Source organism: Xyrauchen texanus, chromosome 32, assembly GCF_025860055.1.
Source record: "Xyrauchen texanus isolate HMW12.3.18 chromosome 32, RBS_HiC_50CHRs, whole genome shotgun sequence".
In the NCBI taxonomy this organism is placed as follows: Eukaryota; Metazoa; Chordata; class Actinopteri; order Cypriniformes; family Catostomidae; genus Xyrauchen; species Xyrauchen texanus.
In genome coordinates, this window is record NC_068307.1 from 10,976,356 (window position 1) to 10,991,995 (window position 15,640).

Here is a 15,640-nt window from a genome sequence, read left to right on the forward strand (position 1 = left end):
ATTATAGTTTTAATGTTTTAGTGTTAATGTTAATAAGATTGAATAAATAAATCTGGCAAGAACAGATATAACACGACACTGCACTATTGACATTAGTTATGGATATGCCAAGTATTTTCAATGTATTCCCTGTGAATGTATGCTTCACAAGCTAAAAGGCTTTTTCTTTTTTTTAGCAACAAAGCCTCTTCTTGTTGAAAAAGAGACAAATATATTTTAGAAATGAAGGCCATTTGTGACAAAAATGTTATATTATATTAAAAATGAAATATTAATTATAAAACAATAATAACTACAAAATAATTACAAATAATTGATTTAGCATTTATTTGTATTTGAGCTGTAACACATATTTTTGACTAAATATATGACTATTTGCTTTAGAGATATCTCTTACATTAAACAGTTTGCATATTGGAGTTCCAGAGCAAAATGAAAAACATTTTTGAATAGTTTTTACAACCTGTACTACCAGTGTTAAATATGCTTGTTGGTAGTATTTAGATGTTATATTATATACAACATACTGCTCAACAACTGCATACTGCTTTGTATCTATACAGTACATGCAGTTTCACTCGTATGTACGGTATGAATTACATACCAGGGGTGCCTGCAGGAGCTCATCTAGGGGTATATACAGAAACATGCCCCTGTGTCGAGTCGATTTCTGACTCCCTAGTATCCTAATGTTTAGGGGTAGGTCTAGGGGTGGGCTTTAAGGAGGGTTAGGTTTAGCTATAGTGACCAAAGGCTCCCTACTATGGTTAGGTTTGGTGGTGGGCTTTAGGGACTAATCAGGTAGCAGGAAGTACGAATCTGCAGGGGAGTCAGATTTTGGCACATCGCCAGTGCTATTCTTGTGACTTTGAAAGAAGCATTTTTAAAAAAAAATTGAGTATGTGTAGCATCCATTTGTAGCGTTTTTTTCCAGCTCTCTTTGTTTTCTGTGGTCAAAAGTATCCTGATACTGACAGTTTACTGAGTGAGAAACCACTCTGACAGAAAGCACCAAGAGATCACAATGACGTGCTGTAAACTGCAAGTTGCAGCTCTTTGGCGTGATGGTGTTTCGATTAGCATAAACATGACAAACATAAGATTACATCTGTTTACTCTGATGAAGTGACATTACTCATATGAAGCATCAGTTCTTGTGAGATTTCCCATAAATGTCAATAAACTTAGATTTAGTGGTAAAACAAGAAACACACAATAGTTCAACTATGTTATACTTTTTTAATATACTATTATACATTGTCATATATATTACATAGATATATTAACTACAAGAAAAACAAATATCAATTCAAAGCTTAAATAAAACACATTTAAATTACAAACTGACCTCAAAGGTCTACTTTGCAGCATGACATTTAAACATCATGCAAATATGTATATAAATATGACCCACAAAATGTAGTAAATTATTTAAATAAATTATTCCCACATTAATAGTACAGTACTACATCTATTCAGCTGAGGCTGTGCTTATCAAGCTTATTGGATTTAGTTCTTATTCCTTTGTATCAATGGTGTTGAAAACTTTCTAGCCATTCAAATAACGAGTCCAACTCTCCAATAGCTTTTACTGTTCCTGCTGTTTGATCAAGCTGAAAGAGAGAGGAAAGTTACACACGATTGGTTATTTCTAACCCCACAAGGCCTGAGCACATTTCTTCTTATGTTCATTTGTTGGACAAATTGGCTAAATTCTTAGGAATGGATTTAAATGAGTTAAAACAGATAGTTTTATACTATATTCGTTACTGAATGTTTAAGCAAAATATTTAATAGGCCTAGTTGTTACATACAGGAGTAGCTGTCGGTGCATTATGTCTCTTACCTTGTTGTACATGGTTTTAATGTCTGCGATTTTTTGAGTGGCACCTTCACTGCACTCACAGTTTGCATTAGCATGCTTTTGAATAGACAGAAACAATGTCAGGGTTAATTTAATCTGCTAAAAGCTTAAAGTTGTTTCATTTTTGTTTGACATACCCTTCCAAAATAAATCTCGATAACCCTACAGAGTTCATCTCCCTATTATCTAGAAACGGCTTATTTACATCTTACAGGGGCTATAATTTTGAAATCATACTTAAATTTAGAGTCTGAAAGCTCTAGAGTCTTATTGTACATACACAGACATGTAGGTCCTTGGTGATACCGAGGAAGGAGTTTGCTAGGACACTGGTGGTCCTGCGATGTAGGGAATGGCTGCTGGTGTAGTTGATAAAAACCTTATCCATGTAGAAGTGAAGCAGCTGCCTTAGGAAGCAACAGCTTTCTGTACCCTAGTAATGGGTAAGATACACAGATCATTGAGGATGAAATACATTTGAATTGATGTAGCTGATTCTACATAGGTTAGATGCTAAAGCAATAGCAAAAAGCAAAAGTGCACTTATACTGATCTTCTAGGGTAGTAGTAATCTTACCTGTAAACTTTTCATCACTTCTTTTCCAAGCAACCTGATAACCTTGTTGTTATCTCCTGCAATCTGTTACAACACAAGATTTAATCAGATTGGATTACTGTTGTAATCACTGCATACTGGTCACCTCAAACCACACGACTCATAAAAAAGGTCACTCTAAAACATTGTTGTGTTTGATGCTCCTTTCAAGTGAACTTTCTGGCCTGTATTTGCTAGGGAATTGTAAGGACATGATGTAATATTCTGACAAAGGACAAACACATTTTTTTCAGCAGGCTGTTTCTTAATTGCTCACTTGATTACTCACTTGACACTTATTCACTTATGCATTATCATGGTACGTTTTGAATGTCAGTGACATGGTTTAACTCAAAAATGAAACATGAAAAAGCATGTCTTGCCACATGCTGGTCTTTTGAACTATGTATGCTGAGCAGAGACAACTTAAAATAAACCAATAACCTGTTTGTTAAGATTTCACACATGGCTAGAAATCCCATTGACATCACCAATGACTCTATTGTTATAGTGGGAAATTGACTCAAACCGCCACCAGCTATTTTAACAGAAGAAAATGGTGAGACTCGTACAGTAGATGACAGAGGCTAGATTGTATGTGTGCTCACCATGCCTTGACGTATGTGCTGGAAGTGATGCCTGAGCTCATGAGTGTGAATGTTAACAACACACTTGCCCAGGTGAAGCTTCCGACCCTGAGCTGTGCCCCATAGACAACCCAGCAGAGTACATAAAAGCAAGCTGTACAGGATCAATGAATTCTTCATCATAATTCCAATAATTTAACCTGAAGAAAGAATAGACACTCAAACGTTAGGATAAATAGCATGTGCTACCTAGACTAGATATGAGCTTTATAAACCTGTGATAAGATAAACAACATGCATTAACTCAAGACAGACCTTGTTATTACCTATCGAGGTCCAATGCGAGTTTTCGCCATAGAATGATGTGCATCTCTGCATGTCGATCGCAGTTGTTCTTATAGTGGGACAGCAGGGGAATTTAGACAGGTATTTTCTTCTACCTCCCATTACAGTAAGAGGAAGTTGCATTGCATGTCTTGCATGCAATATTTAAAGGATGCAGGAATTCCAATCAATGAAGTAATGACCTAAATTATGGTAAAATACCTGTGTTGGCATCTTTCACCTCAGCATTTTTAAAATGAAGTAATCTTTGAAAACAGTTTATGTTATGATTGCATTAATTAAAGAGTTCTGTCATAATTTACTCACTTTCAGATCACACCAGGTTGATCGTACACCTTTGAGCCCAGCCTAGTGTAACACTGGTATGATCGTACATCATTATATGGTTATAAAGTGCAATTAAAATAGTCCATATGAATTCTGCACTATATTCCAAGTCTTCTGAAGCCATACGAGACATTTGTGTGAGGTATTCAGTGAAAATATTTTCCTACGGTTTAGTACTTAAACAAGAAAAAGACAATGCTTTTTTTTTTTGGTTTGCGCATCTCGTTACTGAATGCAACACGCCAAGTTTGAATTAGTGAAATTGTGAGGTGACAGCATTTATATTTGACACTTTTAAGCTAATCACAGCTTAAAGTTCACTCTATTCATCACACAAAGCTATCATATTGCTTCAGAAAATTGGGAAAATAGCTTAATAGCTTTGTATGGACTTTTTGTTCTTTGTGTTCCTTGAGGGTCCTGGTTCACCATGTACTTTCATTGTATGGGAAAGAGCTGCATGCGCATTCTGCTAAACATCTATTTCATATTCATATGGACTTGGAGCAAAAATGATACAGAATTATAATTTTTTGGGTGAACTATTCCGTTAATGAATATTTGATTTCTATTTTATTTATCTTATTTGGAATTATTTTAATAAAAAAAAAGCCTATATGCAATTAATAATTGTGTTTAAACACAGCATTGGGAAAGAAAGATTGTACACTACTTTTGAGCATAAGTTGATTATTTTTTATTTAGCAGATGTGCTTTATCTCAGAAAACATACTGTCCTCTTGTCATGGGGATAGTCCCTCTGAGGCAATCTTGGGTTAAGATCATCGGTCGTGATAACTTTCCAATTCCTCACCTTCCAGAGTCTGAATATAGGAAACCCTGGTTTACCAGCCCAAAGCTTAAACCACCACTCTGCATGTGTTCATTCATTTTATAAAAAAAAAAAAAATATATATATATATAAGGTTGGAGTTTTATGTCAATAGTGTACATTTTTTATCTTTCAACGCAAGTTACATAAAGATTTACGTAAACAAAATTTCCTGTCTGTGAGTTCCTCTAATGTCCAAAATTGCTGTCATATTTGATGATTACCTAATTTGTATAGATTTTTGAATAGGACAGCTATTCTCTACCAGACTCTAATGTCTTGGTTACTGTGTTATGTGATACAATTTTTTTTTTACTGGAAATTTTTATTATCAAATAAAAGATTGAAAGACTCTTGAAAATGCATACCAATGTAGATAAAAAAAAAAAATATTTGCTTCCCTTAATTTCTGCTACTGGTGGTGTTTGTAGAAGAATGCCACCCCTCCCTGGCTCAATTTCCTAAAACTGCAAGCACTTTATTTCCCTTTCTTTCCTTCTGAACAAAAGAACAATGGTTGCTCTGAATGTTTTCAAAGCAAACTAGTACAGTAGCAGTGTGGTAAGACTTCTTGTAAATAACTTTACAATAAATTTGCTCAGCAAGGAAACAAATTAGGTCTAATTGTTTAAAAGTTCAGTCACTGTCGTCTTTTAAAATATGAAGATGTTGAAACGCAACATTTGCAGTCAGTGAGCAGGAACTAAACAGGAACTAAAACACTAATTATTTATTATAACCGGATATAATACATTTCCTGGTTGCTCAGCTGCACAACATGAAACATGATTTTAGTGATTAACTTGATACGGCTACAAAAAGTATACTGACATTATGACTTCACAAATGGTTTGATATTGAATCTGTCATGTAGACACATAAGGCTTTAATGGAATTCTGAACTATCCCACCACACACATCGTGGGCATTAAATATGTCCCCCGTAAGTTTTTCCAGAGCAAACATTACATTGTGAATTTCATCACCAAATGTATCTATATATAAATCCAGATGTTAAAATTCACTGGTCGATCTTTTAAAGGAATGTTGGATTTAATAGAAGTTAAGCTCAATCGACAGCATTTGTGTCATCCTGTAAATTTGAGTATCACAAAAAACTATGGTCACATTCTATGGCCTTGTCCCTGGTATATTTATATTAAAAAAGCAATAATCATGGTGATAGTAAGGTATATACAAATGGAAGTTTATGGGGCCAGTTTTAACATGATTTCAGTGTGATAAAATCACTAACTAACCGTATCTGTGTAAAGTAATTTCTTTCAGGAAGACTTGCAGACTTGAGTAAACTTTAAGATGACATTTATTTGATGAATATAAAAAACAGAAATGACTGTCTCTGACAGTCCGAAGTAGTTGTACTCGGAACATAATGTCCTGCCGGAGATGGGAGGGAGGGGGTGAGGAGCCTACCCCAAAAGAGAGAAAATAAAATACTACCCCCAAAAGTGAAGATCCAGTCAGGTACAAAGCAGGTCTCGTGTTTGCCGTTCATTCTGGAGAAGAGAAAAAATGAAGTGTGAACACATAGAATTGACACTTGCATAAAATACGCAATCTCCCTGTCATGATTGTGCAATACCTTAGCAACAGGAAAAGCTGTGCTTGCATTGACTTATGGCTTTTATGATAGAGGGGGCATTTTATTTAATTTTTTTAAATAGTGTGATTTCTGTTTTTTCCTTGAGTTGTATTTTTTCCTAGTACTCAAATTAGAGTTCATGGTTCTGGAGAATCTTTGACCAAGGTTGAACAACTTGATATGAGGGCATATGGTAGGCCAGTGTTGTTGTGAGGTATCTTTGTATTCTGATGAGGGCGGCATTGTTTAAAATATATTTGCAGAAAGATGAACAATGTAGCATAAAGCCATACGATAATGGCAATGTTGCATGCAATACCCTTTGTTGAACGTGAACAGCATTTGATTACGAACCCTCCGATGAGGGCTGGCATTGTTTGAAATATCTTTGCCGAAAGATGAACAACGTGGCGTAAAGCCATACGATAATGGCAACGTTGCATAAAATACCCTTCGTTGAAAGATATCCCATGAGGCTCAAACGAGGGCAACCTTTTTTTGATGGTCATCTTTGCCAAAAGATGAACAACGTAGGGTAAAACCATACGATAATGGCGACATGTCGGGAAATCCCATGTATGAGCCCTCCGGCAATGGCGAGCTAGGCTTGTGCAGTACCTATGCAAAGGAAAATCATGCTTGGGATTGTGGAAGCCCTGGTGAGGAGGGTGGATATAGTTATGCTGTGTCTTTGCAGGACAACAGACATGCTTGAATTTGATAATAGTGTGGGAAAAGATGTGGATGAGAAGTGAGAACCCACCAGATAGGTATGAAAACTTATGTCTGATGGAGAGTTGAGCATGTGTGATGATATGAGGGTTGGGTCAAATACATTTCTGGTAGGATGAAGACCAGCGGCCGAGCATCTGATTGTGGGTTTCTGATAGTCCTTGATGGGCAGCCATTGTGGCTACACCAATTTTGAATGAGTGCCCCGAGACTAGGGGTAGGGAAAATTGCAAAATTTGAGGGGTCAGATGCGGATTGTGAACTAGTTTGCAGATATATGCAGTGGAGGTCTCGAGGCAGGAGGAGCTGGAGATTATATATATATATCGTTATGCTACGATCGCACACTGCGTAGTCTGTTTGAGTGTTTGAGAAAAAAAAGGGTGAAATGAGCATGGACTGGGCCTCATGAGTCCTTCATGCATGAGTTTTAGTGGAATCTAAAGGGGAGTAGTGAGGCGCTTAGTCCGGTAGAGGTTAGAAATGTGTGGGCAGGGAACGAGAAATATGCTGGTGGAAGGACATAGTCGATGGAACTCCTGAAACAAGATGGAGAGTAGCTATTGTATTGAAAAAACACAGGAATGTGCTTTGCTGAGAAAATGGGGTTCAGTTGGTGCTCTGCCATGTCAAAAGTCTCAGTAGGGGCTAATGGCCTAGAGGAGGATCTGACTTTGATGATCAAGGCAGTGGTGTCGAGAGAAAAAAAAAAGGTCTGCATGCCCATGGGGGACCCCATAATAATGGCGATGACAATGGGGTGAATTTCGAAGATGCGAATGAAGGGTTAGCTGGTGCGAGTGAAATAGTAATCTGGCCAATTCCCTGCGAATCATGTTTGTATAGTATCCTCAAGACCTTCAAAGGGCGCATTTCCGTGAAAAAGGACATGCTGTCTGAGGGGTTTGTTATGGAAAAGGGAAAATCAGTTCCGGTGATTAGCAACGGGACCAAATTTGAGGTCTGATCGGCAGCGGTCGTCAATAGATACATTGTCAGAGTGAGGAGGAGAGAGATGCAAATGCTGAAATGAGGTGACCCAAAGGGATAGGGGATTGAATATAGAAACTGAAACTGCATGGGAGGGAGGAAATGTGAACTAATGATCTGTCTAATTAATAGGGAGCACAATGCCGAAATTTGTGAAACGTAGAAGGGCAATGGTTTTACATCTGGAGAGGGTATGCCCAGTTTGTGAACATTTGTTCAAACATCCAAGTGGAGCTGAGAGAGGCACAGGAATAGAAGAGCAGAGAATAGGAGCTGGTGCATATGGGCGGCAGCTAAAAATATTGGAATGATCCAGCATGAGCCTTCATACAGTGATTTAAATGTGCAGACTACTACAAAGTACAATTTGCTACATGATGTCAAAATGAGCAGCGTGGTGAATGGGTATGACTTTTGGAAGTGTCTTGATGTTTGCTTTGGAGAGGAGGGTGCCGTGCCCAGCCTTGAATGGGGTTGAAGGTGTGATTATTGAAACTTTAGCTTCTGATAAAGCCCCTAAAATAAGAAGCATGATGCACGGAATATTCGGTACCTGCTTCGCAAGGAAGCTAATCCGGCACAGTTTTATCAAAGAGTGAACTAATCTTACTTACCTGCTGCTAAATGTATACTGTCCTGACCGCAAATATATTTACAGTCAATGGACTGTATATACTATTGTATAAGTACTATATATAACTAATATGCAGGCATCATAGAATACAACTAATTCAATAAATCTATAGCATATGTAAGGACATATTGCTGATTATAAAATTGTATTTAATTAATTTATAATAATAAGGGAGTTCTTCAGTGTTTCATTCAGTGATCTTACAATACATCCTACATTAAAGTTTTGCTCCTAAAGCACCCAATACTGACACTGATATACTAACGTGTATGTTCTACACATTTAAAGCATAAAAAGTGATTAACTAGTCTTAATCAACACACGCTTTTTTTACAGAATCCATGATCCAGCTCATCACCAATTTAGGGTAACACTTTAGAATACTGTATCTTACGTAATGCATAACTAATAAGGAATTAATGCAGAACTAATAGGTAATTCTTCATTAACACTTAAGTCACTACTATTAACTACTAAGGAAGATGTATTAACTAATCAGTATGTAATAGCATTTTATTGTTGTGTTAAGTAACAATTAGCTAATCAATAACTATTGAATTCAGTCATGCCTCCTGATGAACTACTTTTAATTATCTACTAATTCAGCTTCAGGAGAAATAACTATTGAGTAACTACTAATGAACAGTCGATTAATTACAATTACAATAATATCATAACAATTAGTCATAACAATATTCAGGTTGTGGCCCTTTCTTCTTCCTTATTTCTAATGTTATTATTACTATGGAAATGCAATACGCATTTCGTGGAATTATTACACTCCCAAAATGAGTCATTACAGCGAATTTAGTAGTTTTGGCCTGTATGGTCAATTGCTAAAGTATTCAGTATTCTAAAGTGAAAATACAGGGAACCCATGATTATTTAATACAGAATTACCAGATAATCATTCATTAATGGGGTTCCCTGTATTTTCACTTTAGAATACTGTTCCAGGTTGTAAGTAATTCCCTCATAATTATGTGGTAATTCTTTATTAATTACTCAGGGGTTCCCTGTATGTTCCCTTCCCCTCAGTCATTGCCTTACATACAGGAATAATTTACCCAAATGTAATGTGATATGTGCTGAGGAAAACAAGAGACACACACACTATACTGTATATAAATCATAAACCTACCTGAGATAAGTTGGCTAGTCACTTATAGTGGGGATGGGGTTCCATTCCGTTGTTGATTTCTGGTTACAGACCACACTCACAAAGCAATTGACCATACAGGCCAAAACTACCAGAGTTACCGTCTGCTTCAAACGTTCCACCATTATTCTGGTCCCCAAAAAACCCCAAACCACAGGACTTAATGACTACAGACCTGGCACTCTCATGAAGTCACTGGACCCCTGCTGGACCACCTTCCCTTTTTGAACTTTTGCCCTCTGGCCGTCACTATAGAGCACTGAGTGCCAGGACATCTATGCACAAGAACAGTTTTACCCTGGCCATTTAGGCCATTTTCCACATTAACAATTAAACTCCCCCATAGTGCAGTAATGTAAATACATCTCTCATGTACATATGTAAATTCACATTTTTAATTCAATAACTATAGAGATTGTGTGACACGCACCTACAACACCAAAACAAATTCCTTGTATGCGTAAAAAACTTGGCAATAAAGCTTTTTCTGATTCTGATACATACCCCTACCTTGCACATACATTACCACTTGCACATTTACATACATATGTCATTCTGTTTTATGTCCTATTATTTGTATGTCTATTTTTACTCTTACCTTGTTTTATATTCTGTGTCTCACTGTAATGTTCTGTGTGCACTTGTTTCTCCTATCACCCAAAAAAAAAAAAATCCTTGTTTACGTGAGAAGACGTGGCATTAAAGCTCATTCTGATTTTGATTCTGATTAAAAACACAGATTATATAGGCCTCAAAATGCATCAACAGCATTGAAAGAACATAATGGAACAGTTTTGACAAATTAGGGAAATAAATGCTTTAACAGCATTTATTCAATATATTCATCTCTAATGCCATGTTCACACATCCTCTGTGAGCAGTGCATTTTTGTTTTGTGGCCATATTAACAGATGACACTGTTTACACTGCAAACGTGAGTCACGAGGGGACGCATCCCAGAAGTGTCCCAGCACAGCAGTAAGCAGATACTGCTGACGGCCAATGTAAATGTCCAACACAGTGGCGCCGCTCGTGCCTGGCTCACGCCATGCTCACGGAGGCTCAGCTGAAGGGTGCGGAAAGGAGACAGGTATACCAACAGCACTGGAGTTAAATTCTTTTTTTGTTTAATCTTTTTTACAGACTTGTGTGAATAGACCTTTCATCAGAGGTTCGTTTCGCAAAATCATCACGGATTTGTGCCTTGTCCACACTAATAAATTTTTGTTTGAAAACCCATGTTTTTTCTCAGATTTGGCCTTCCATCCACACTGAGATGGCATTTTTGTCTGCGAAAATTTAGCTTTTTGAAAACGCACTCCAAAGTGAATACATTTGAAAAAGCTGCATAGTAGTGTGGACTGCGAAAATGGATATATCTGAAAATTATGATGTATTTGTTGTGATGCGATGCAGTCATGTGATCTATCCAACCAAAACAATCAAGATGGCGGTTCATGTTATAGCGGCACTGTTGTACTTGATACTCACTTTGATAGCGTTGTTAAAAAATAAATGTTACTTTGTACAACCATCACATTGCGTTCCTTCAAAGGCAAAGGGAAGTTTGCTCGACATTGGTGACACGAGGAAAATGCAACAGGGATTTTCCATATTCGCAGTAACATGATTTAAGCATTTTCATACGACTCAGTGTGGTCGAGCAACTTTTGGAAAACGCTAGTGTGGACAGAGAGCATTTTGAAACAAAAGCGCCATTTTCATATGTAACCGGATTAATGTAGACAAAGCCTTGGTGTGAACAGGCCTTAAGGCATATACAATAGAAGTGGGGCTAGTCCGTAAACGTTCAAATACACTCTAGCTGTGTCCGAAACCGCACCCCTATCCACTAAATAGTGCACCATTTCAGGTGTCGGCCATTTTGAAGTGGTGTCTGAATTCATTCCCTACATCTCATTCCTTACATTTGTTTACTCATTTTTTTTTTTATTCTTTATTTTGGTGTAGCAGCACATGTTACAAAACAAATGTAGTTGTATTTTCCTTCTGCCATCCAGTTCCCTTTCGAGAGGTCTCTCCTATTGCGTAAGTAGCTTACGCTATGGGAAAACTCCGTTTCTCGAGAAATATTGAAGTCTTTATGTAAAACGCATAAAGACTTCGACCTTCGACCCCGCGCCGTCGACATTAGCGGACACGAGCACGGGCACCAGCATGGTCTCAGAGATCGTCCGCATCCTGTCTAAAGCCGTGGAAGACCTCGGGCTCGAATGGTCTTCTCCAGAAAACCCGCCCGCAGCCGGCTGGATGAGTGGTTCCTGCAGGGGCGCCGGCAGGCCCCTCGACAGAGACCCTCCCCTTTCTTCCCCGAAGTTCACGACGAACTCACAAAGTCGTGGAAAGCCCCGCACTCTGCTTGCCTGAAGCCTTCTTTCTCTTCCTCGCTCTCCTCGGTGGACGGCGCGAGAGAAAGAGGCTACGAGGGAACCCCACCCCTCGAGGAGGCTGTGGCCAACCATCTGTGCCCACCCTCCACCGCTGGATGGAAAGCCAAAGCTTCTCATCCCTCGAAGCCCTGCCGATCTACCTCAGCTCTCGCCGGTCACGCATACGCCGCCGCCGGCCAAGCTGCGTCAGCGCTTCATTCCATGGCTGTTCTGCAAGTCTATCAGGCCAAACTTCTCCGCACCATGGACGAGTCTGGACTTGAACCTGAGGCTTTCAAGGACCTGCGCAGCACCACTGATGTAGCCCTGCGAGCCACAAAGGCCACCGCCCAATCCATCGGCAGGGCCATGGCTAACCTGACTGTCCTTGAGCGCCATCAGTGGTTGACGCTAACAGAAATGAAGGCGCGGATAAGGCGCCATTCCTCGACGCGCCTATCGCTCCAAGTGGCCTGTTCGGACCGGCGGTAAGAGAGTTCGCTGAATGTTTCACTGAAGCTCGGAAGGATTCGCAGGCTATGCGTCACTTCCTGCCCAAGTGCTCCAGCTCGTCAAACCTGAAACGGACGCCGCTCGCGTTCGACGCCGCTCGCGTTCGCTAACCGAAAGCAGTCTGGAAATGTCTGTACAGCAGTCAATGGGCCAGTCACAGAACTCGCTCACCTGCAATCAAACGCCGTTTTAACGGCAACACACAGAAATCACAAAAAGAGTCATTTTCTGCCTGTGTCACTAAGGGGTCACGTGTCCACACTAAAGTGCGCATTCCCACATATCAGTACTGTCCAAACAGTGCCGAATACTTCCCCAGCTCAAGCTGGACGCCCCATAAATGTAGATCGTGTGCCTATTGTCATGTATGCATCACAAGCAATGTTCCCACAGTTATAAACACTTCCCCAGTAAAAGTGGGAAATACTATAAAGGTAGCGCGCGTGCCTGCTGTCATGCATGCACCCCTACACACAAACACTGTATGCATGGCCAAAAACCTCCGCCATGGCCGGAGGCTTTATGAAAGTGGCGGCGTGCCTACTACAGTATATGCACCCCCACCCATAAGCGCTGCCCATACAGTTTCAAACAGTTCTCTGGCTCATGCCGCGAGCATCACAGATGCGACGCGCGAGCCAAGAAACTCCCCGCTAAGAGCGGGAAGCTTTATGAAAGTGGCACGCGTGCCTATTACAATGTATGCACCCCCACCCGTAAACACTGTCTATACAGTTTCAAACATTTCTCCAGCTCATGCTGCAAAAATTACGGAGATAGCGCGCGTGCCTGTAATCTCACACGCACCCCTGCACTCGGCACTCAACAAAGCTGCTCAGCGCGCGCCCGCGCCTCTGAGAGCTGTAAGCTCAGTGTTAGCACAAGGCGATTCGCCGGCGGGGCCCATACGTCACTGCGACACGCCCCCAGCCAGCATTCAGCCCATATCTGTGCGAGCAAAAGCCTGGGAAAAAATCCCCGACATGCCGAAATGGGTTTTGAACATAATAAAACATGGTTACTCGCTTCAATTCGCCACGAGACCACCCCGCTTTTCAGCGGTGGTCGAGACGAAAGTGAGGAAAGATGTTTCACATGTCCTACGCACCGAGGTGCTAAAACTGATAGAGAAGGGCGCTATAGAAACTGTTCCTCCCTCTATGAGCGAGGCGGGTTTTTACAGCCGCTATTTTCTCGTCCCGAAAAAGGATGGTGGCCTCCGCCCCATCCTAGATCTCAGACATCTGAACAAAGCTTTAATGATTCGCTCGTTCAGAATGTTAACGAACAAACATATCCTCGCGCAAGTTCGCCCCGGGGATTGGTTTCTATCAGTGGATTTGAAAGACGCTTACTTTCATATTCGATAGCGCCTCATCACAGGCCATTTCTGAGATTCAGCTTCGAGGGACAGTCATACCAGTACACAGTACTACCATTCGGCCTATCATTGGCCCCCGTACATTCACGAAATGTATGGACGCAGCACTTTCCCCTGAGACAGCGGGAGTCGCGAATACTGAATTACCTCGACGATTGGCTAATCCTAGCACAATCAGAGAGTCAGTTAACGACGCACAGATCTTGGATGATCAGCCATCTAGAATGCCTGGGTCTGAGAATCAATTTTGCAAAGAGTGCCTACATATAAACTGTCTGGAAATGAAAGCGGTCGCCTTGGCTCTCAGAGCCCTGCTTCCGTACCTGAAAAACGAACACGTCCTGGTCCGAACGGACAACATGACGGTAGTATCGTATATAAATCGCCAGGGTGGACTCAGGTCGAGCTCCCTGCACTCTATGGCCAGGGAGCTCATCTTATGGTCACAGCACAACCTGCGCTCGCTGAGAGCAGCGCATGTGTCAGGCGTCCTGAACCAGGGAGCGGACATGCTGTCCAGAGACAAAGTTCTCCCAGGAGAATGGTCTCTCCACCCCTGACGGTTCAGTGGTTATGGCAAACCTTTGGCGAGGCAGAGGTCGACCTCTTAGCCTCCAGGGAAAATGCGCACTGCCCTCTTTTCTTCTCAAAGAGCACGGACGCTTCGCCCAAGTCTGGCCGAGCCGCCCCTTGTATGCTTTTCCCCCGATCGCGATGCTACCTCAGGTCATCAGTCGGATCAGGGAGGTGAAATGTGCAGTGCTCCTGGTAGCCCCACTCTGGAAGAACCAGACGTGGTTTCCAGAACTGATGCAGACGGAACAATTATTCGTATGCTTTGGCGGCCGCACTAAAGGTCTTGCAGTTTCAAAGCAAAGAATATCGCGCTGGATAGTGGATGCTATAGCGCTGGCTTATGAAGCCAAGGGCCTTCAATGCCCCTTAGGCGTCAGAGCTCACTCTACGAGGAGCATGGCCTCCTCGTGGGCGTGGTCGAGTGGGATACCCATTGAAGATATTTGTGCGGCGGCAGGCTGGGCCTCGCCTTCGACATTTATCAGGTTTTATAACCTACAGGTCCCCTCATTGCATTCCAACATTCTATCAGCCTGAATGTAGTATGGACTGGAGTATGTATATGCTGAGCATTATATCCTCCCTTATAAGGTCCATCTCTGACTGACTTAGAGGGTCTTTTACGCATATCAGTAAATAGAAAAATCAGTACATAAGATATGTGCTTGTGTTTTTACAATGAGCACCCCACCATGGGCCACCTTGGGGCAAAGCCGCTCTGTATTATCCCATTATATAGCTCGCCGTTGGCCGGCTCGTTGAATAATCACTTTGCTTTAAGGCTCAGGCATCTGCCTCTGGCTTTATAGAGCGAAGTCAGCACGCACGGCGTTTTGCATGGTGTTCCCATAGCGTAAGCTACTTACGCAATAGGAGAGACCTCTCGAAAGGGAACGACTCGGTTACTAACGTAACCTCGGTTCCCTGAGAGGAGGGAACGAGTATTGCGTAAGTAGCTTACGCTATGGGAAAACTCAGTTTCTCGAGAAATATTGAAGTCTTTATGAAGTCTTTATGTAAAACGCATAAATGACCGAGCTGCCTCGCTCATTGCAAAACGCAGACAGCAATGAGCGAGGCAGCTCGTTCATTGGCTGTGCTGTGGCAACTTG

At 41.0% G+C, this 15,640-nt stretch overlaps 1 protein-coding gene across 2 annotated transcripts; it reads right to left on the bottom strand.

The window, feature by feature from the left end:
- Positions 1-1,306: 1,306 nt before the first annotated feature.
- On the bottom strand, positions 1,307-4,554 carry il19l (interleukin 19 like). 2 transcript variants are annotated; one of them, XM_052102083.1, is made up of 6 exons: positions 3,373-4,554; positions 3,068-3,246; positions 2,442-2,504; positions 2,145-2,297; positions 1,847-1,921; positions 1,307-1,613 (listed from the first exon to the last, which is right to left on the bottom strand). In XM_052102083.1, the coding sequence occupies exons 2-6, from the start codon at positions 3,227-3,229 to the stop codon at positions 1,530-1,532; spliced, it is 537 nt and encodes a 178-aa protein (XP_051958043.1). In that variant the 5' UTR covers positions 3,230-3,246; positions 3,373-4,554; the 3' UTR covers positions 1,307-1,529. The 2 variants fall into 2 exon arrangements, with proteins under 2 accessions (XP_051958043.1, XP_051958042.1); XM_052102082.1 differs by having other exon boundaries at positions 3,362-4,554.
- Between the last annotated feature and the right edge of the window lie 11,086 nt (positions 4,555-15,640).

Bases quoted from the DNA above. Each gene is read 5' to 3' on its own strand.
- il19l (XM_052102083.1), bottom strand. From the start codon at position 3,229: ATGATGAAGAATTCATTGATCCTGTACAGCTTGCTTTTATGTACTCTG. The intron at 2,505-3,067 runs GTGAGCACACAT...GTGTTGTAACAG, and splicing joins AGCACATACGTCAAGGCATG to ATTGCAGGAGATAACAACAA. The intron at 1,922-2,144 runs GTATGTACAATA...TCTATTCAAAAG, and splicing joins CCAAGGACCTACATGTCTGT to CATGCTAATGCAAACTGTGA.